Source organism: Fringilla coelebs (assembly GCF_963513975.1).
Source record: "Fringilla coelebs genome assembly, chromosome: 1".
Classification (NCBI taxonomy): domain Eukaryota; kingdom Metazoa; phylum Chordata; class Aves; order Passeriformes; family Fringillidae; genus Fringilla; species Fringilla coelebs.
Genome location: NC_140028.1, coordinates 84,274,786 through 84,296,437, shown reverse-complemented (window position 1 = coordinate 84,296,437; position 21,652 = coordinate 84,274,786). Strand labels below are relative to the sequence as shown.

Below are 21,652 nucleotides of genomic sequence, written 5' to 3'. Positions count from 1 at the left end.
AAGAATCTTAAGAAGTTCCCAGACTTTGATGGGCTTTGCTAAATTTAAACCTACAGTGAAATTTTATAGGAAATTACAGACTAAAAATGATGCAGCCATGAGGAGAGACCATAGCAGAGCTTCTTGTGCTTGTTTCTCTCTTGTAAAGCTCTGTGGGATGAGTGTCACAAAACCTAACTCCTGTGCAAGCCCTAAGTTTCTCTTCTACAGTTTTCTGGTCCAGGCTTTCCCACACACAGTAACACATTCCCAAACATGTCTTTACAGCAGCCCCTGAGAGCAGAAAGGAACTGGAGCACCGAGGCCAGCCTGGCAGCCTGAAAGCCAGCCATTGTTCCCAGAGGCAAGCAGCCCCACAAGGCACACTGACTCCCTGTCTCCAGAGGGAACTCAGGCACAGGACTTCTCTCCACTGCCCAATAGGCTGGGGCACAGAAACACTGTAATTTGGTGTTAATTGGGTCAACCCCCTACTTTAATTAAAATGAAACTCCAGACCTTTCCTGCTCTACCTACAGTTATGTTTTATTCCTGCTTAGCTAAACCAAATGTACTGTGCCAGTGGTTCCTTCGCTTCCTCCACTGCACAAGTCCTCCACAAGAAGTTTCCCCTTCTCTCTTCTTGCTCTGACAGCACATTGTCAGGGCTCACTCTACCCCTGGGTCCAGGGGCTCCATTTCGATCCAGAGCCAATACCCAATCTTGCCTGGGCTGTGCTGCAGGCACACCTTGGCCCTGTCCTGTTCTCTGATATACTGGTTCAGCCACTGTCTCTCCTGGATGGTCTCCAGTCCCTTCTTTTCCTCCTGACTGGAACCAGGATGAGCTCCAAAATCATCACCTTGCCTTGCCTGGGGCTGCTGATGAGACCTGGCTGCCCTCACTTGTCTCAGCCCATCCAGCTCAGACACTGCAGGGCTGTGCCCTGGTTGATGAGGACACTGCTTGGGCTGGGGTCACTGTGAGCACACAGCCTGTCACCCTCATGGTGCAGCTCCATTCCTGTTCTCCCTGGAACTAACAATCACTGCAACTTGACAGGGACCTTCTCCTCAGTGAACCACCAATAAAGACTCATGGCATATTTACTCTTTTAGCACATGCAACTAGTGGCAATAATTGAGAGTGAGATCCGTGAAGGGTCTGCCATGTAAAGCAGGTATGGTGAACACATCACCTGGCAGTGTGGAAGAGACCAGAATTACAATGGGAGTACTCCTGGGAGCAGGAGGAGAGTGTAGGTGAAGCCTGGTGAACCAGATGGACAGCATGTGAAAATCAAGACTGCAGAAAACACAAAGGGGCTACATCAAAATCTTGGGAAATGAGAAGGGAGACTGAAGGTGTCTCAAATAATTCTGAGGGCTCCTTTAGAGACAGGACCATGCAGGAGGCAACGCAGCACAATCTGTCCTTCGGTGACCTATGCAGGAGTGTGTACCCACCCAGCACTGCAAGTTTCTCTGGGGCACAATGACTCAGCGGAGGAAAGTATCAGGTTCAGTAGGTTTTTCCACACTGCACAGGAGGAGAGACTGCTGAAGAGCAAAACCTGTTACTTGCTAGCCATATGACATATGTGTCACAGCCAAGGCTTGCCATGGCTCTGCTTTGCCAAGGTGGCACGAACACGTATCCACCATGTGCAGAAAGGATAAGCCACAGGGGCAGCAGGACTGGGAAGCCTGACACCAAACTTCCCTCCAGCCCTGGCTTTCATCAGACCTTCTTGGGGCCTTAACAAGGAACTGATATACTCTTGGCTCGCATTCTGCAGAAATAAGACATTAATCCACGCCTCTTGTCCAGCTCCTTATCTCCTGCTTTTCTCCCTGTTTTGCAAGGTGACACTCATTCAATCTGAGCAGAGGCGAGGCTAGAAAAGATGTCATGCCTCCAAGAAGATATATAAGTAAATGGATACACAAATCTATCACATACATGTGCATAGAAACATCCCACACTTAGGAATATCCAGGGCATCAAAACTGACTGCTGCACACACTGTGACTCACTACATCAGACTGAAGATCAGAGGGCAGCGCTGCTCGGCAGACCTCTCCTGCCATCCCAGAACCGCTCACCCAGGTCTATGAAAATTTAACACTGCATCTCATCATAGCATGTCTATGTACTCCTTACTCACATGCAGCAAATTCAAAGAAAATGAAACCAATTATGGCATTAAATGTTGGACTAATCTTACTCAGGAAATAATTTAATTCAATACAAACAATGAGGTACTATTCTTTTAATTCCTTTTTTCCCCCAGGAAATTGTATTTCTATGCCTGCAAAAGAGAGTGAGAATAACCATATATTGTGTCCCACAACTGATCTGCAACACTCCTTAAGTACTTGTCTTTTTTAAAAGGGGTCACTCCTTGCACACTGTTCAATTAAATCGCTATAACCTCTGGGAGGAAAGTTAGAGTTTGCAAAGGCCATAATGCAAGCAGTATGTAAGTTAAGTGTATTTTATATATTTATATTTAAATATACTGAATTTAGATACATGCATATTTCCATATCTGTCACTATCAGAGCCACAGGAATCTTCAGCTAAACTATTTTAGTAAAGATGAGTTTCAGGAATTTAATGTAAAACAGGCCCAGAGCAACCTCAGTCACTGGGCAGGCCACAAATATATATGTGTGTGTGTGTGTATATATATATATATATATATATATATGTTTGACCATATAAAGTGCAAAAGTTCACCCACTGTGTTAGTTTTATCCCACTCCCGATTAATGCTGAACATTTTAACAATTATTTTCTCTGTGGCTGTTAGAGATCTACACATGAAGGCTTTGTATTTTCTTTCAGAAATGCTCTAGCATAGAGCTTGTCTTGTTTTCTGCCAACATAGATGCTATAAAATCATGCTTGATTCAGTTTACTCCTTTCCTCCCCTCCCCTCCCTTCTTCCCTTTTCCTCAGCCTTATCCTCCTCCATGTTCTTGGGTGGGCAGATTCATGGGGAGACTTGGTTTTTAGCATAGCCACCACCAGGCAGTTTGTTACTCTCCTGAAGCACATCTGGGCTTTATATCAGGCCTTTAATTAATCCTCAGTGAAAGCCAAGCTATGACATTTTGACTGGGCAGGCTCCAGTTTTGGACAGGTCTTGATTTATTGCGACTGAGTCTCAACCTACTTTGATTTATTTCAGCTTTGGGGAGGAGGGCAAGAACTGAACAGAAAAAGCACTGTTGGACGCAGAACATGTGATGCACGTAAAGGACCTCCAGAGTACTGTGGACCAAATTACAAACAGCTCAGACAATTTACAATAAAAATTAAATAAAATAAGCACCACTGATGAAAAGATTCTGGTGAAAGAAATCACTTAAAGCAACAACTACCACTATCAAAATGAGCAACAACAAATAATAAAAGACTTAGTGAACTAGGATCAAACGATTTGGCAGAATGTGCCAACGAAGGAAGCTCATGCCTTATCTCTAAGTAAACAATAAATCCCTGGTCACTCATTAGTGTTAATCACGCCTCTCATCTGCATTCAGCTAAATACAGAGAGGCAGGACCAATGCTTTCCTGATGAGTTGCTTCCAAAGAAAAGGATGTTCTGCTATTGTCTGCCAGCTCGCCTTGGGTGGATGTCCTTTTGCAGGTCTCCCTCTCAAACTGCACTGTGCGCAACGTGAAACGTGCCAAGTCTTCTGGACAGCAGGAACAAAGGCAGCCAGAGCCAAACTGTTCATCTAAATAAAGCAACAAACATCACAGTAATAGGAGCCACTGAATAACAAATCCAATCTGCTCAAGGTATAAATATTTCTTGCTTCTGTGGGTAAGCCAGCTCTCTTAGGTCCTTTTCTTGTTCTGTTTTAATTCAAATTCTGTTAAACAGACAACTTGGCAAGTTTTTTCTGAATATTATTGTAGCTACTTTCAATTAATTCCTGCTGTGTGTACATTGTAAAGGAACTCTATCTTGAAAATTCTAATGGAAACAAGTAATTTTATTGTTTTCCTTTAAGTACTTTTGTTAAAAATTCAAATACCCATACGCATCCCCTTCTTGTATTTTCTTCTCACCAACTGAAATTCACTCTTGTTGTATTTTTTTTCTCTTCTATCTATGGGGATTTACAGCCCAATCAAAGAGAAGAAAAAATGAAGTTCCAGCAACTGAAAAGCAAAAAAAATTTTAGTGTAAAAAAACCATGGTACTTTATATTTGCAGAAACCTATCAGGCTTTGGTGCCTAACAAACATCTAGCAGAAAACTATGTTTTGGGAAAGCCTGGGCACCAGTCTTAAAATTTCAGTAAGACCTCAGAGGCTACCTCAATAGTCCCCACACACAGCCTTGGAGGACAAATCTTTGCACTCCTGTTATTCCCTGTAACCCAAGACAGAAGGAACAGCAATACATGCACACACATGCAGCCTTGTTTGAAGGCATCTGTGCTGTCATAAAGCAGGAAAGTACACAAACTGGGTATGAAAACATATGCATCATCTTTAAAAAGATTACAACCAAGAGACTGAAGACATGAATAAAAAGGCATCTATGTGTTAATTTTTAAGTTTCAGGGTGAAATCTGGAAGAAAGTTCTGCTGTACATGGTTGATCTGATGCCTGTGCAAGTTAAGGCCACAGTCCAGCTGGTACCATGCAGGTAAGCAGTAGGATTCAACGTTTAAGATCACTTGGGTCTTCTGCTAATTAGAAACAACTGCAAGGGTGTTCTCAATCTGATGTGCATCATTAATGACTAATTTTATCATCTGTAAAATGACTATTTTAGCAGCCTAGGCTGACAGGCCTATTTGTGCTGGGAGGTTACACAGAATGCAGAACCCACATTTGCTGTCTTCTTCCCTGGGTAAGCTGAGATGTGTATCCAATACCAAATTACTAATTCTGCAGAAATGCAGAATATTCATAATGCAGTAAATGGGATCCTGCCCCTTTTAGTTTCAAGAGTAGAAGTCTAATTATTGTTAAGGACAATTCTCAAGTCAAACTTGTCTACTGAGAACATACTTCCCTCATCTCTATTCACTCAGTAAGAAAACAAATCATCAATATCTAATGCTAATGTTTGTTACTCTCTATGCATGTTTTCTTGACCCACTCAGGCTAAAGAATTGCAGTCTCCTTTCAAGGACACAACCAAGCACAGTGGCAGCTGGTTGTTCACTTTGGCCTGAGAGTAGGTGATGAGAGCACAGCACTTCCCTAAAAACCGGGGTCTTATTCCCCATCTTGTATTGCTCTCACATTCCCCCCAACACGAGGATGCAGTGTTCCACCAGCTGTGGTACTCCTGAGTATAAATTTGCATTTTTCTGCCAGGCAGTGCTCCTTTTAGCTGCTAGGGAGTTAGTTCTGGGTGGGACACTAGATCTTAGTTTTCACCCTGAGCACCACCAGTTTGTCCTTGTTTAAAGGCAGTTTTATTTTCCAGCTTTTATCTGCCTTCGTAACATATAAAAGTGTGTGTGATTTTTCCTTCTAAGAAAGTGTAGTAACACTGTAAGCTCCAGCAGTACTTTCTAAAACCAACACAGACAGAGTTTGCAGCGACAAGTTGGACTGTTTCACTTAAAAAGACTTTATATGAACCAGTATCCCTGCAAAAGTCCATATCTAGGCAAAAAGGGATCGCTTTAGGATACTTCTAATAAAACTATCAGCTAAGTTAGGAGTCAACTGTTTTGCAAGCAGCTCCAGAACATAAACAGCTATCCAAGACATTTTTAAGACTGTGATTTCAGAATTTGAATTCTTTTTCCCTGACTTGAAATATTTATGACACATTGTATTTAAATGATCAGACTGCGACAAATCAGAACACCTAAATGCCTATCATCAGCATGCAATTCCATGACAATTTGTTCCCAAACCTCACATGAATAAATTAAGCCAAGTGAACTGAGTCTTGTTTCTCTTGACTTAAGTGTATTCTAAAAGTAAATGTAAAATTTGCATGATTCTGCCATTATTTAACAGCATTCTATGTAATCACTCCAAAATTATTGCGGTAAGAATGATGACAAATTTACTTTCAGTTTAGGTGGACTTTTTACTGAAACTTCTTCTGCAAGTTATATTTTTACACGTGTGCCTGTTGGTTTTACACTGCCTTTCTTTAGATGTGACCTTATGAACACCAGCAACAAAAAAGCCTTCTTTAAGGAAAGTCTAATTTACTTAATTACAAGGGGCGGGCAGTTGTGCACCAATTCCATTATTCTGTCAAACTTGAGACTGAAAACTGGCACTGGGCAGGCCAGGTGAAAACCCTTTATTATGCTTCCTGGTTTTATTGGTAATGTGTTAAATGGCATTTTAATGTCTCCTGAGGTCACTTTTAGAGCCAAATTGTGGCTGTCCTGTCACAGGTGTACTGTGTAACTCTGGCCAGGCACAGAGCCTCTTTTTCTTCTGCTGGGCTCCCTGTGCACACATGTAAGACACAGTGAATGAAGGCCCACCAAAGCCAATAATCATAATATTATTATTATTAGAAGATTTCACTCCAAACCAGTTCCTGCAGTTGGTTTTCAGCAATGTCTCTCCTCAGGTTTTCCAAGGGGGCAATGAGGGAACACACAGCCCTACAGTTGAGCACTTCACATATGTCCTTACCCTTTATGGTTACCTGGATAAATAATACATTTTCTAAAATAGCACACATATAATTTTAAGATGCCATTAAAATGCCATACATAATGTTAAAGTGTTACATTAAGTGTGCTCACACCATAAGAACTTGCACAAACCACCAACCAACACCAGTTCTAAATTGCTACTACTTGCTCTTAAAATATTCTTTAAAAAAAAAAACCAAACAAGGTTCTCCTAGAGATGAGGCACTAGTTAGCCTGGAAAGATCCTTGGAAGGGGAGCTCCTTGGTGCTGCACCTTAGCATTCCCAGAAAACAGAATACAGCAGAGACCTGCTCTATGGCAGGTTCCTCCTTGCAACCCAGTATCACTTCTGCTACCAGTACCATCAACTCAGAAAGACACATTCCAGCAGTGCATACCATGGATACGGCATGTGGGTGTTATGGGCCAAAATAAAACATCAAATAAACATAAACATAGAACATGCACCTATCGGAGCAGTGGGGAAGACCATTCTATCTCATGCCTCCTGATACCTTTCCAATATTCCAAGATCTGCTTGTAATTTGGCAGATGAACAGGTTTAAACCTGCAGTGTTTTTAGTATGTGTCTACCTTGGATATCAGTAATAATACTGGCAGTAAAATGAAAAGCTATACAAAATATTTTTCCCTTGTCAATTATTTCCCCTTTAAAATGAACATGATATATTAAAAATCTTATGCTTGTTGAATTTAAAACACCTCAGACGAAGAGAGAAATTCCCACCAGACGTGGAAAAGTAATGTTGGTCTAGAAATAAATGCAGCACAATAAATTAATAGGAAGGGGGAAATGTGCCTGTATTGAATAGGAAATATACTGCATCAGCAACACAAAGCATTACTTTTTCTTGTAAAATAAAGCACAGTGCAACAAGATCATATGATTTCTACCAACTTTTCATTATGTCAAAAGCAACATGTGTGCCTTGTATTAGGCCATTCAGGTTGTCTTGATAAACTATTACTGTGTAGAGTAACATCTCACTTGATAGAGGTAAAGGCAGAAGGAGTTCATGCTCTACTAATGCAATTTACTGCTCCTTAAAGAAATCTGTAAAGTGGTCTTGGAAGAAGGAAAACCACTTGATATTAAAAAAAAAAACAAAACTCCAACCCATTTGCAGAGCAAGAAATAATAATGCACAGCTTGCGCTAAAAAGTATCAGCTTCTGAAATGCACAGGTTTGCTATCAGGAGCAAAGCTAAAGAGTAAGCAAATGTGCTTGGGCTGCATTCAATTCTACAGAAAAATCCCAGTAAGTCATCCTTGCAGAGAGGCAACTTTTCATATGAATCATTATGGATCCCCTCATTTTCTTCCTCAAGTCCAGTAGCAGAGATCCTTTAAATCCCACTGCCAAACAGAAAATTTGGAAGCATGTGTGGGCCTGCTCACTTCAGAAGCACCACTGAAATCCTTATTCCACTGGAAGCAATGGAATGGCTACCAAGGCTGCAGGAGCGTGAGCTGTGTATCTGCGGGGTGTGAGGAAGGATAGCTTGGCTCCCTTGCTTTCATCAGCCTTGACTCTCCATTAGAGCAGGAAGTGCTGGGAAGGTTTGAAGGAATCGCCATACCAGGGCCCTACTTCTACTTTATTCTCCTCGTTGATGGCTGCGGGCAAATCCATCCCTGTCACATTGCCAAGCTGACTGGGAAGAAGGGACAAGAAAACACCAACGTCGCTCACCTACCTTGCAAATGCAATGCTCGTCACTCCTGGGGAAACACACAATGCTCTCACTGCAGGAATCATGTGGATTTTGAGAGGAAGAGAGAAAGAAATCGAGCGCAAGACAGCAATAAGCTTTCTTCACGTCCTTAACCTGGTAACCAAGTCTGCCATCTCCAGGGAAAACTTAAAATGGGCCAAAGAAGGCCAACTGGAAAGTTCAGCTGCTCTATCTTTGGATCATTAGTGTTGGTTCTTAGGTCAAGGCTCCATCCAAAAACACCTACAGCTAAAATTCAAGCATTTCTCCTATAACTAAAAGTGGCATTTTAAGTGCACCCTCTGGGTTTAGAGAATGTTTCCTATTCAAAAAACCAAATCAAAACAAAAAAAGTTTTTTTTTTCCATACCCAGACCACGGAAAGAACAGTCACTCTGCTGATAACCAATCTTCTTAATAATGCACAGAATATTAACAGCTAGAGTAGTATAAAAGTGAGCCCTGACATTTTAATTTATCTGAAACATTCCTTCTTTTGGTGAAATGACCTGAAGTTGGAGGACTAAAAACTTTGTTTCTGGGAATTGCCTATGATATTTTATTGGCTTGATTTCAAATGAAAACAATTATTCTATAGCAAGGATGTTACCACACAGACATAACAACACCATTAACTATTTTTGACTTCCAGTGTAAATTGAACCATTATAGGGTTTTAAAAATGTTGTCATTAAATTTTAATGATCTGTTTTGAGGGATTTTTCCCCCTTATTAAAATTCAAACCAACTTACTATAGAGCTTTCTCAGAATGTGGTGCACTATTCTAAGCTTCAAATAAATCTGTAAATCATAGATTAGTTAATAAAGAGAAACTACCTGGGTTATTACAGGTGGGGCTGGTAGCAGTACCTGTTATTAATGTTGCCTAACATTTACCAATAAAATATGCTGCTTCCCATTCTTTAAAATGTTGCCAAGTACCAACTGACTGAAAAAAGAAATTCTGAGTTCAAACGTGGCCACACCTGGTTGGCTTTTTTCCTTCCCTTTTTCCCCCCCACTGATGATGGGAAAAAGAGAAAAAAAAAAAGGAAGGAAAAATGTCAATTGATCTGATTCAGCTAATTAAAAAACACATTTCATTTGTATTAAATGTCAATTTTTTTTTTCCATGAACTAGGGGTTTTCTTCTAGAGTCAGTATTTGAAATTTTGCATGCAGAAGCCTAGGGAAGGTCTACAAGAACATTTCCTTCACATTTGCCTTAAACTTGCCCAATTCATAAGCTTTAGGCAGACTACAGTGGAAAAAACAAACAAAAAAGGTAAAATCCCTATTTAAAAGCACTGAAGAGAGACTTGTGAGACCTTTGCTGTTAAATTTTGTGAAGATTCACTCCATGGTGAACACGCTCCATGGCGTGATGGGGCAGTGGTTTCCCTCCAGGCACAGCTGCAGCCCTGAGCAGGCTGTCTGGTGCATTCACTCCTAGGTCCAGACAATCCCACCTTCCTCACGAGATTCATCTCTTTCCCACAGTCTCATCTGGAGTTATCCCAGGTTAAAATCACCACAAGGCTGACTGGAAGGCGGAACAGACCTTTTTTTTTTTAAAGTCTGGCTAGTTTTCACCCTGGTTGTCACCAGCGAATGAGTAGAACTTGTCCTGCAGCATGCACGGAGGTGGACTGCAATGATGGTACATTTTCTGCATTATGGGGTCTCTCTGCTGACACCCATCTGCTTTCTACATGCCTTAGAACAAGTGAAAGGATAGCTCCTAAATATGGACCCTGTCATCATTTTACCTGAGTTTCCACATGTTGTCAGAGCAGAACACTAAAATGGCAGGAACACAGAACATATTTAGAGTTATTTATGCAAAGTGCCTTAATTTGGTATTCTCAAGAAGAACAGGCTGCAAAAGCAGAATTTGTCAGGAGATTTCTTGTAATTGTGTTATTTGATGGAAGAGATACTTCATTCAAGTCACAATGGCAAAATAGTTCACTGTCAGAAATATGACAACAATACATAATTTATCAGTTTGGAAACCTTATACTTGAAAGAAGCCTTAGTCTAACCTTTCCATCACTCCAATTGAATTGTAAGACCACCACTGTAACAAGACCACTTAGAAAACCACTGGGGTGGCCTTGATAATACATGTATCATTGTTGAGGCACAGGAAACTAAACCAGATGGTTTTGCTGAGGAAAGCACTTTTTTCTGGCTTTGTAAAGCCTAAAAACACTAATAGGTCAAACATGAAAGTGCTGAAAAAGAAAGTTAAATTAAAATCTCTGTAAATAAGAAAAAAAATTATTTACATATGTGTTTCCCTCACAGAAAATATGTCTGCAAGAAAATAAAAAGGGAAAAATGATGCTACAGTTCTGAAATAGATGAGAATAGTTTTCTGAAAGGTCTAACAACAACAACATTTACAATTGGACTTACAGTTCACCACTGCTGGAAATCAATGCCATATGATTTGTATTAGACAGAACACCTACATATTGTAATTAAGAAATTTTTCTTGCCTCATTTTTATGTTTTAACTATGGAGACAATTCATGTCCATTGCACCAAACTACTTACTTTCTTGTATGATCTCTTATTATCAATCATCTTCAACTTAAAGAAAAAATAGCACATAAAGAACCTCTCAAGCCACATAAAATTGAAAGCAATTTCCACAAAAATCATCCATACACAAAAACATACATGCACACATTTATACAGGCTTCACATGTGTGTGCATGCACACATGAATAAAGGGCGTTCAGATTTTCTCATTTATGCTGTAGTTATTTAGAATCATATTATTTGCTGACTTCAGCATTTCAAAAACCACAAAGGACATGGTTTGGTTTGTTTTTCTTTACTGTAGACATCGTCCACATGAGTAAAATTAAGATGATAGTGTGTTGCTCTGCTGAGAACTGCAACTATTTCTAATAGTCAAGAAGTCTAATCTAAATTACACGCACTGAAAGAAATGCATTATACAGTCTTTTAGTGTGCAATGTTATTTACCAAAATGTAAGCCTTTATTTAGCATTAAAAAAGAAATCTTTCCCTATCACAGTTATTCTAAAACACATTCTCTCTTCATAAGGGAAGCTTTACCCATATTTTCAAAATCTGAAAGAAGATGTTTGAGAATTATACCTACATTTTGCTGGCACCAAATCATGCTCTAATGAAAAGAAAACATAATTATTTAAATTTCATCTTTTTCTCTGCTTGTATGGGAGAGTGGAGAAAAAATGTACACTGAGGAGAGCTTCACTACATGCCAATAATTTGTGGCAGTTCATTTTGGCACTGCACAGATATAGCCTTGGGGAAAACGTTTGGTCTTCAGTCCCACTTATAAGTTTGTAACTAAAAGCAGAGAAATGAAACAACAATTTCTGAAGCCAGAAGTCAAGTGGGGCCACGGGTGCCCTATAGAGCTGAGGCAGCCTGATAGAGCCTAGCTGGGCAGCAATAAAGAGGCAGGAATTACATAGGTGTGTCACAGAACTGTGTTTTGATTCTCCATGAGAGACATGGTGGGGAGACACCTGTTTGGTGTCACCAAGCAGTGTGACACCATAAACCACTTCATATCAAGACAAGCTCTTTTGTAGGGTTGGAATATTTCAGTTGAGGTGCAACACGTACCAATAATTTACTAAAATAACAATGCCATGAACTAATCTTGGAAATCCACTCATCTGTGTCTTTCCCCCATAGACTCACTCAGAGGGATCTGCTCCTCCAGCACCCTTTTGTGTCAAAGAGAAGTGCCTCTATTGCAGGGCCACTGGATGCCTGTGGGTCAGCTCTGGGTGAGCTTCACGTCTTTGATTTGAAACCAGCTGAGACTGTGCTGTGACCACTTTTGGCTGCATTATATCCTGAGAACTGGGTCATTATTTGGGTGGATGATTGAACTTATTACTGTGGTCAAATGTCACTTCCTTGATCTTGGACACCTATCTCCAGAAGTCCTAAATATTTACATGAGGAAATCAAAAAATATTCTGCCTTTGGCAAGAGCATACTTCCTGTGGGAAGATGTTGCTTTCTCAAAAACATTTCAGCATGAGACTTCTACATTAAAGATTTTTGAATGCTCATTGTCTCATTTTCTTTGATACACGTGCTTCTAGAAAAGGTACTGCCTCAGCAAGCTTTTGTCAAGAGTTTTGTGAATGTTCAGTAGTTGTTCCAAAGGAGCACAGTCTATCAAACTTTTCTCCTAAAGGTTCTTACAAGTTCTGATGCTCTCACAGTTACTCCACCTAAAAGGAAACAGTTCAGTGCATAATCACCTCAACTGGAGCAGATTTGATTTAATTTGAAGATCAGTTTGGCCTAATAGAACTGTTAGTTATGCCACCTCAGACAAGCTGATGGAAAGAAAACGTTCTGTGTATTTGGAAATACACAAAATACACTTTACCTGGATGGCTACTCACTAATACTGAAACAAGCCCATCACTGAGGGTTTAAAATTATTTTGTCACTTTTATTAGAAGATATTGACTTTAAACATAAAAACTAAGCAGCAAGAAAGGAAAAACATTTTTTACTTCAGTCCATACCAAAAGGGCAATCTGCATTTAGAAGCATGCCTTAAGTTCATCAGCCAATCTCAGAACTATATGTGGTATTGATAGTTACACAGACAGATATAATTGACCTTCCCTTTATAACCAACAGTCCTCAACAAAGCAAGACTCTCACAAGCAAGAATTCAGCTGGGATAGTGAAAAAATTACGCAGAGAAAACTTCAGGTCTTAGCAGACTGAGGTAAAATGTATCTCAGAGGACAACATATCCTTAATGCTACAAGAAAACAGCAAAACAAAAGTAGAAATCCTTGGCCAAAACTCTTGCTGGCTGTCTCCTTTTCTTATGCACAAGAGTAAAGTAAAATTCTAAATAATTCTGTCTGGAAAGAGTTTTTATATTTAAACATATGCACAAACATACAAGAAGGGATTTCCCACAACAGCAGTGGTAGCAGCTGTTTCCAAGGGTCAGTTTCTGCCTATTAGAATGCTAAGTAGAAAGATCATGAATAAAAGACCAGGTGATGCTGACTAGAGATTTAAACAAAGATTAGATTTTATTATCTAAATTTCAACATGTGCAAAACGGTCTAAGACAATAAAAATGACTGTGTGTTTTCTTGGGCTTTTAATCACAGATTAGCACATGAATAAGCACTAGAACCAATTAAGAAGAAAATAAGATAGAAATTTTCTCTTTAAGCAGTTTTACAGTTTCTTAACATGCTTGATTGGCCTGTACAATAAATTACTATATTAGTTATTTATAAACAATTTTCTTTTGCTTTGATTGTTTTCTTTTACATTATTTAAATATAAATTAATGGAAGCCGATTCCCATACATTCTAAATATCAAATGCACCCGACTTCACCATGAATATAGACACACACCTAATTTTAAACTTTTGACTAGACATGTAATTACTTGAATTGGAGCCTATTATGACCCAATTATGAGTCCTCTGTAATTACTACTTGAGGTACTTGCTGGATTTCTATTGAAGGCAAGAGAAAATATTTCTGATTTCTAAGAAACCTTAAGACTATTACAACTGTTACCTTTGACTTGTCCTTTTAGTTTTGTAAGATCAAGATGCAGGGGCTTTTCCACAGCTTTCTTCAGTGCAGTATTTCTGCTGTTTGCACAACACTGAGGTAAGGGCAGTGCAATTGCAGAAGACAGCCTGAGCATCAGCAGGTGATAAAGAGGAAACTGAAGGAAAGGCAGGAAAAACCTCAGCTGTTTAACAGAGGCTTCTGCATCTAGGTAGCCAAAAAGGCCAATGGCAGCCTGGCCTGTGCCAGCAATAATATGACCAGCAGGATTATTCTTCCCCTGTACTCAGCACCTTACTCAGTACTCTTAAGGCTTGCTGTTGTGCTAATAATTGAAAATACCTGGCAGATAGTCTGCAACAAATAATGGGTATGTTATCCTCACAAAGCAAAATAGTACACAGAAGATTCATATGTCAATAGCACTGACGTATTGCTTTTCCCTCTTCCAACTCAGTGGCATTGATCATCATCTCTAATACAATCTCATGAGACTTGTGCTGGACCACAGCAAAATAAATAATGGAGGCAGCAACAATTTCTGCCAATATGTTAAGAGTTAGTAATTTCAGGTTAAAATTTTAATCCCACACCAAAAATTTTCAATGCTTACATTTTTCTATTCTGTTCTCTTCAAACACTTAATGGAATCCTTTCTTTCCAGTGAATTGGACTTCTCAGTTTTCATTCACCAGCACAATGCTGCTGCAGGTTGCAGTTCAAGTGCCAGGTCAAAATCCTGATTAAACATATTTTCCAACTATTCTCCCCTGATATGTTTAAACCATGTCTAAACCCCAATTTCTCAATCATCTGCTACTAAACTACCCTTAACCCATCCCTCAGTGGGCACCTACATGCTTCAGGGCAGGCACAGGCTTCCATGCTTTACTGCCTACAAAGGAGGTTGCCCAAAACCACAGTGGCAGTCAAATGAACTCATATAATCAAAGGCCAAGAGTCATGAATTCTGCTTGTGCTTTGTGACCATCAGATGTTCTCAAGTCAAACACATACAGGATACTATTTCTCCATGAAGTCAATGGGAGTTGGCTCATAAACTTTCGTGAGATCAGGAATTGACCCATAATATTTCATAAAACAACAAAAAGGAATGTATTTATGGTTTTATTATTATTCCTAATAAGGAAATAAGAAGAAAGGAAACACAGTACATGGTCTAGTCTGTATGCACATGTGTTACTTGTATTAATATCGATGGGATTTAAAGCTACATATGGAGAGGATAAGATATATCCCTATGTGTTCAGCCATATGCTTAAGGAAGCTCCCAAAATGCTTGTAAATATGATCATGCTTTCTAACATATTATGCATTTATTTGAACAACATTAAATCTCTAAGCCCTACTTTCCAGTCCATTAAAGCCTCAAATAACAGTTTATTTCCAGTTTAAAGTTACCCTATTTTTTACCCATTAGAAGGCTGCCTGTAACCATATTTCCACAATACTCGGGGAATTAGAGAATTGATAATAACTCTCCCATCATCTGAAGGGATGATACCTCTCTGGGATGAGAACTACTCAAGATGAACTATATTTTAGCGAGGAATTCTTTCCAGAAGATTTTGGGACAGGCCCAAGATGTGTAGTTGAAAGGCCTGGAATGCTACTTGCACAAAAAACATGTGTTTGTGCCATAGACCTCTGACAACTACATTCCTTCTGGAGGCCAAAGGCCTCGAAAGCTATTCATCCTTCTGGATTTACTTGTTGATTGTTAAGGGTTGAATGATAGCCTCAACAGGCAGAGGGAGCTGGGCCTGTTCAGCCTCGAGAAGAGGGGGGATGAATGCCATCAATGTCTATCAGTATCTGATGGGATTGTCAAGAGGACAGATCCAGGCTCTTGGTGGTGCCAAGCAACGGGACAAGAGGCAAAGAGAAGCAACTGATGCACAGGAATTCCACCTGAATATGAGGAAGAACTTCTTTACAGTGCAGGTGACTGAGCACTGCAACAGATTGCCCAGAGAGATTGTGGAGATATGCAAGAACTGTCTGGGCACAATTCTGTTCAATGATCTCTAGGATGATCCTGCCTGAGCAGGAAGGTTGGACCAGATCTGCTGTGGTACCTTCCAACCTGACCCATTCTGTGATTCTGTGAGCACAGGACAAGGGTCTAACCCAGAAGGCACAAGAGAGTTATTTAGGATTCCCTTAGTGAAGCAGACAACAGGATTCATCCCATGATTTACAACCTAGTGCAATTTCTGTTGGAATGTCATAGGTGAAGTCTTCATGAAATATCCAATGGCTGTTAACAAATCATACTCATTATGTTCATGCAACTGATCATTTTATTTGACTTACCTTTTGCTTCTTTTCAGTTGAGACTTGGTGACTGATTTTATGATCACTCATGACCATAGTTTTATGCATTAAAAAGATGACTGGGATGGTTTACTGGTTTAACTGCGTCAACCAATGTTGCAGCCACAAACATAAAACCATAGCCACGGAGGCACAGTCATTGCACTCATGATGCTTTTAACATCTCACATGCACATGCAGCACAGAACCTAAGACAACTTCATCTGGCTGCCAAAAACCACCTTCTTCACTTGCTTGATGTAACCCTTTTGATACCAAGGCAGTATGGCTGTTTACCTTGTCTAATGCCATCCAGGACATCAGTTTATAGAGGCATTATGATTTTTTTTCTTGCTCTTTTTGATCGTAAAGAAGATTTGAGCGCTCAGCTTTTACTCTACCTTTAAAGTCTCACTTTATGATAAAAATCAAGACTTTTGCCCACTGAGATACTTCTTACTTTGTATTATAGAAAACCAAAACAAACAGTCGTCATCTTTTTAAACTACATCAATGAATGGTGAAGTCAAATCCGGTTTCCCAGCAAGGAATTATTAAAAGACAGAAATAGTCCAATGACCACAGGAAATCTTTAAGCACCAAAATGGGGACAAAAGTCTCCTGGGGAAAAGACAATATTTCCTACATGGTCATTCATGTCTCCTTGTAATACAATACAGGGGTATTGTTTGTTTGTCTGCTTAAGTAGATGGGTAGAATAAAATTAGAAACAAATCCTGACTACACAAACATTTCAGACACTAAATGCAGGCTGATGTGTTCCAATACCTGCCATCACAACTATATTGTGATGTTTCTTTATAATGTATAATGAAAGAGGGCTTTGATCACTGATATAGACCTAATTTTTGCCTTACTAAAAAAAGGTCACCAGCATCTTTCACCTCAGGTCATACTGCATCTTGCTGAAATCAAGTCATTTTATCAGTCATAAAATTTGCCAGAAGAATTGAAGAAACACTCTAAAATAGATCCACATTGTAGTCAGACCCCTTCCCCAGGAATTCAGGCAAGGAATGTAAACCCAAAGATTTATTTTTCTGTTCAGGTCATGCCTGGGGTAGACTGCTGTGCTACTAAATTCCCTAATCTGAAGTCAAGAGCAAGACAAAGTTAACAGACCTCAACAGGCAAGAAAAAAAATAAAAATCTTGAGATAGCCCTCTGTGGACCATAACCTGAAGTTACAGCAATAAGCATTATCCCCTCCACAGAGATGATTCAGAAAAAATCCCACAGCTTACCTCAACGTAGTCCCTGGCATGGCCCCAGTCTCTCTTAGCATCCAGATTGCCCAGGCTGAAACAGTCCAGCTGCCCAAGGTGAATCTTCGCTACTGAGCGGCTGATCTTCCGAGTGACAAAGTTAGCCCCTGGAAGAGAAATAATAAAGAAATAATAATAGTGTCAGCATTGTCACAGTGGCAGATAGCTCTGGAGACACCTCATCCAGCTCAGCACATGGTGCTTTCAGTCTCTCCTCACTCCCCTTGCACCACCCAGACCCACTCCATCTTTTATCATTCCAGCAAGCTAAGAAGCTTCCAGGGCAAGTGTCACATTAGTTGCACTTTCACAGCAAACATCTTTCTTTGTGGGACTTCTTAAGCATTCCTAATTTGCTGCCTCAGTATTCACTCCAGGCATTAAGCCAAAGAAAATCATTTGGAATGTCAGTTCTTAAACACAAAATGCAAAAGGTTACATAAAGAAGACAGACATCTTAGACCACCCTCAAGTTTTCTGTTTCGGTTTCTTTTTTCCTTTTTAATTTATTTTTCAAGGAATGCATATATCTAAATAAATGTGTTTATTAACAAAAAAAAAAAAAATTGAGACTATGCAAATACTATGTATTCTTCAAGGAACTGCAATGTCTAAATGCATTATTCTTTTCTAGTTTTTTGGGATTCTTTGTCCTTCAGATTCAGTTAGATAATGAAATTGTGATTTCAACTTTTTCAGTAGAAGACTGTATTTTATTTTACCATATTTCAGTATGTTGTCCACTGTATTACTCTGGAAAATTTGTGTACCCATTTCTTCTTCTAGTGGAGTTGCTTTAAACAATATTTTTTGTTACTTATTTTCAGATCTTGATTTTCAGGGTATGATGGCTGTGTTTCTAAAAGGTGGTCATAGTCTCCTCAAAAGCAGAGGGATTTAAATTTAGACCAGGAGTTTAGGGCCATTGGCATTTGCACACTAATGAGCCACAAAAATTAAAATTACATGCCTTTTTAATAGCTAAAACCAGATATGATTAAATGGTGACAGATGATACCTCCTCCAAATGAAAAACAGGAGACTTAGTGAAAATGTCTGTAGCTGTAAAATGCTTTTAGCAAATTTCAAAAGTCTCAAAGTGTAGCTTATACATTCAATGCATACTTCATTGTGGAACTCTGCTCTTTGGATATGCATCTCAATATGTTCTGTTTCCTGTCAAACAAACAGTAGGTTGCAGCAACATTATTTAATAACATGAAGTGTCTTTTTCAGATTACTATGTAATGCCAAGAGCACAGTACTTTTCTGTGTCATTTGACTCTATTAAAATTTAAAAAAAAAATAGCACACCTGTAAGAATCATGTGGAATGAAGAACTTTAATTAAAGTCAGACCTTACCACAGGATCAGGACAGAATTTTAAATTTTCATCAACTGCTGAACTAATTGCAATTCCAGTTATTAGCCATTTGATATATCCTAATATATCATCAATTTGCACCTGTTCTTTAAAAGATGAAAATCACATAATATCCACATTTCCTGAAAAGGTGTTTGTATATAAAGGAACCTTCCTAAACAGTGTGATTTGCAATCTTTCAGAAACAAAATATACTCCAGAGTCTTTTTCAAAGCAAATTTCTCAAGAGTTGGAGAGTACTAACACTGTGGCTCTGCTATTTGAACTTCTGAAAGCAAAATACTGTGGTTCTCCTGTTCCTGGCTGGACAGGCTTGCAGCAGGAGTGGAATTCTGCCTTAACAGAAACCAGTGACAGAGTCTCTTTGGCTGAGCCAGACTGGTACCTATCCAAAGATTGTTTCCATTTTTAACTTATCAAAATGCTTTGAGACCTTCTCACAGATTATTGCTAATTAATTAAAACCAGATTCAACCTATGGCAAAACATTACTAGGACTAGCTCTGAAACCTTCTGCACCAAAATATTTCAGTTAGCACTTTTATTCAGCAAATAACAGCTGAAGGAACAGGTTTCTTTCTGGAATAAAGTAGATGTTTTAAAGTTCCAAGCTGCAACTGAGTAATAAGGAAAACTGACTGCTTTCAACACTACATTCCCATTTGCAGCAAAAGCAATGAGAGTTCTAGTCACCATCTGCATTAAAGCAAGTTTTACTGTCAACCTGCACAACTAATGAATGTCAACTCCCCTTTTGGAGCAAATGCTTCCTCAGCATTAAAAAAAAAAAAAAGAAAAAAGCAGCATATTAGGTTGTGTGAGAGAAAAACTTTTATGTTATCAATTTAACTTTAATTATACAAAAGATATCACACAAGAGAGAGCTGATTTGTCAAGCACAGTACAACAAATACTAGTAAATGCTGTCTTCTTGCAGAGCCACTGTTAACTGGAGAGAAACAATCTTCCAAGATATTATCCAAGTAAAATCAGAATATTCCTCAAAAAGCTGAACTGGAAAACAAGAGAGCACCGCAATGCAAAAAAGGAAAATCTTAATTTTCCAGAGATACTCTAGTAAGGGTTCCACTAAAACCAACCCTCTTCTTAGAAGTGCCTCAGCATTAAAGCTGTAGAAGAAAACTATGCTACTGTTCATTCTGAGAAACGTGATTAGAAAAGTTTTTCATGCACCCAAGGACTGAACGGCACATTTCAGAAGCATTTAAATGATATGGTTCATAAATAATGTTTAAGTACTTATTCCCTTCAAACACAGTATCTTAAAATATCCCCTTACACTCTGTGTTTGATCCCATGCCATTAAATGCACATCATAACCAGAATTTAAGCTGGTGCCTGCTGGAGTCATACAAAGTAGTTAAGGCTATGTCAGCGTTTCCACTAAAAAGCCCTGTCCTAGAGGTTTGCAATTTGGCTATGACATTGCTTTGGTCTGAAATGTAGCAGAAGTAATGTCTTTTTCCTCAGGACTGATTCTATCTAAAAGGTCTAGGCAAAATGCTACACATATCTTTGTATGACTGAATACAAAGGACCTTTTGAGGTGCAGAAATGGTTAGCTTCCTTCTTCATCAGGAGGTAGTGAAGACTTGCTAATGCAGAACACACAAGAGCATTTTTCTCCACCAAACAGCCGCTCAGTGGCAGGAAGAGTACCATCAGAGCAGCTGGTGTGTTAACCTTTATGTGGATTTTCATGGGATCAAGATGATGCAGCAGATAAAATGCCACCAGTTATCACAGGCATTGAATAAAGCCTAATTTCTTATGCCACTAACCTTACTGATTCACCTGGAAATGTGTTGGTGATAGTGACACAAGCTACCTTAGACTGGTGGGAAAGAGAGATGTCAGAGTCCCATATTTTTCTCCTGGCTCTGCACTGCTTCCTCAGTTCAGAGAGGTTTTGTGAAACACAACTCATTGCTCACACCTAGTACAAATAAATGTGGACTGTTAAAAACTCAGTTACATGGTTGATGAATTTTGTCTGATTTGAACACCTTTTCAAAATGTGTGTGGGTGGCAAATGTCTGGGAGCTCACTTTCCTGCAGTAACCCCGAGAAGAGTCATTCTTGCTGTTGGTAGGGCCAAGCATGCTGGACTAACTGCCTTGCATAGATACCTATGCAGCAAATACATCAAAACCATGGTGGGCCACATTGTGCTCTGGTTTGCATTGCGACTGGCAGCACTGGAACCGCTGCAATGAAGCATTAAAGATGTGGCCAGGCAGAAGAGATTTGGGCAGACCTATCTAAGGATGCTTTGGTGCGATGTTTCAGCAGTTCCAAACACCCCTACCTTAAGCAGGGTCTGACAAGTTCTTACATTTTAAAAGGGGCCTTTAACAAGAGTTTTCATGATATTAACAGCTCTTTCAAGAACCCTGGGCATTAGTTTAGATTTGTTTTAAAAATCCAAGCCCTCCTTTGAGATCGTTAGCATTCCAATAGGAACCATGAGGTCTGATTTACAAACCTGATTTATCCTAGACAGGATTTAAAGCAAGGATTCCTCATCAGGCAGACCTGATCTGTAAAACACATAACTTGTCAGCAAACCACTGCAGGAACAATACTACAGTGAAAAGAAATAGCAGAGGTATAATGCAATAGCTTTTGCTCTCCAGCCCAGGCCTGCCACCCATTGTGCTGCCTGGC

At 39.4% G+C, this 21,652-nt stretch overlaps 1 protein-coding gene across 1 annotated transcript in view; it reads right to left on the bottom strand.

Annotated features, from left to right (window-relative positions):
* Positions 1-21,652, bottom strand: part of GMDS (GDP-mannose 4,6-dehydratase) — a 406,670-nt gene that overhangs the window by 207,499 nt on the left and 177,519 nt on the right. Inside the window, exon 7 of the mRNA XM_084213383.1 lies at positions 17,560-17,687. Coding sequence (XP_084069509.1) covers positions 17,560-17,687 — 128 coding nt within the window. The remainder of the gene's footprint in view (positions 1-17,559; positions 17,688-21,652) is intronic.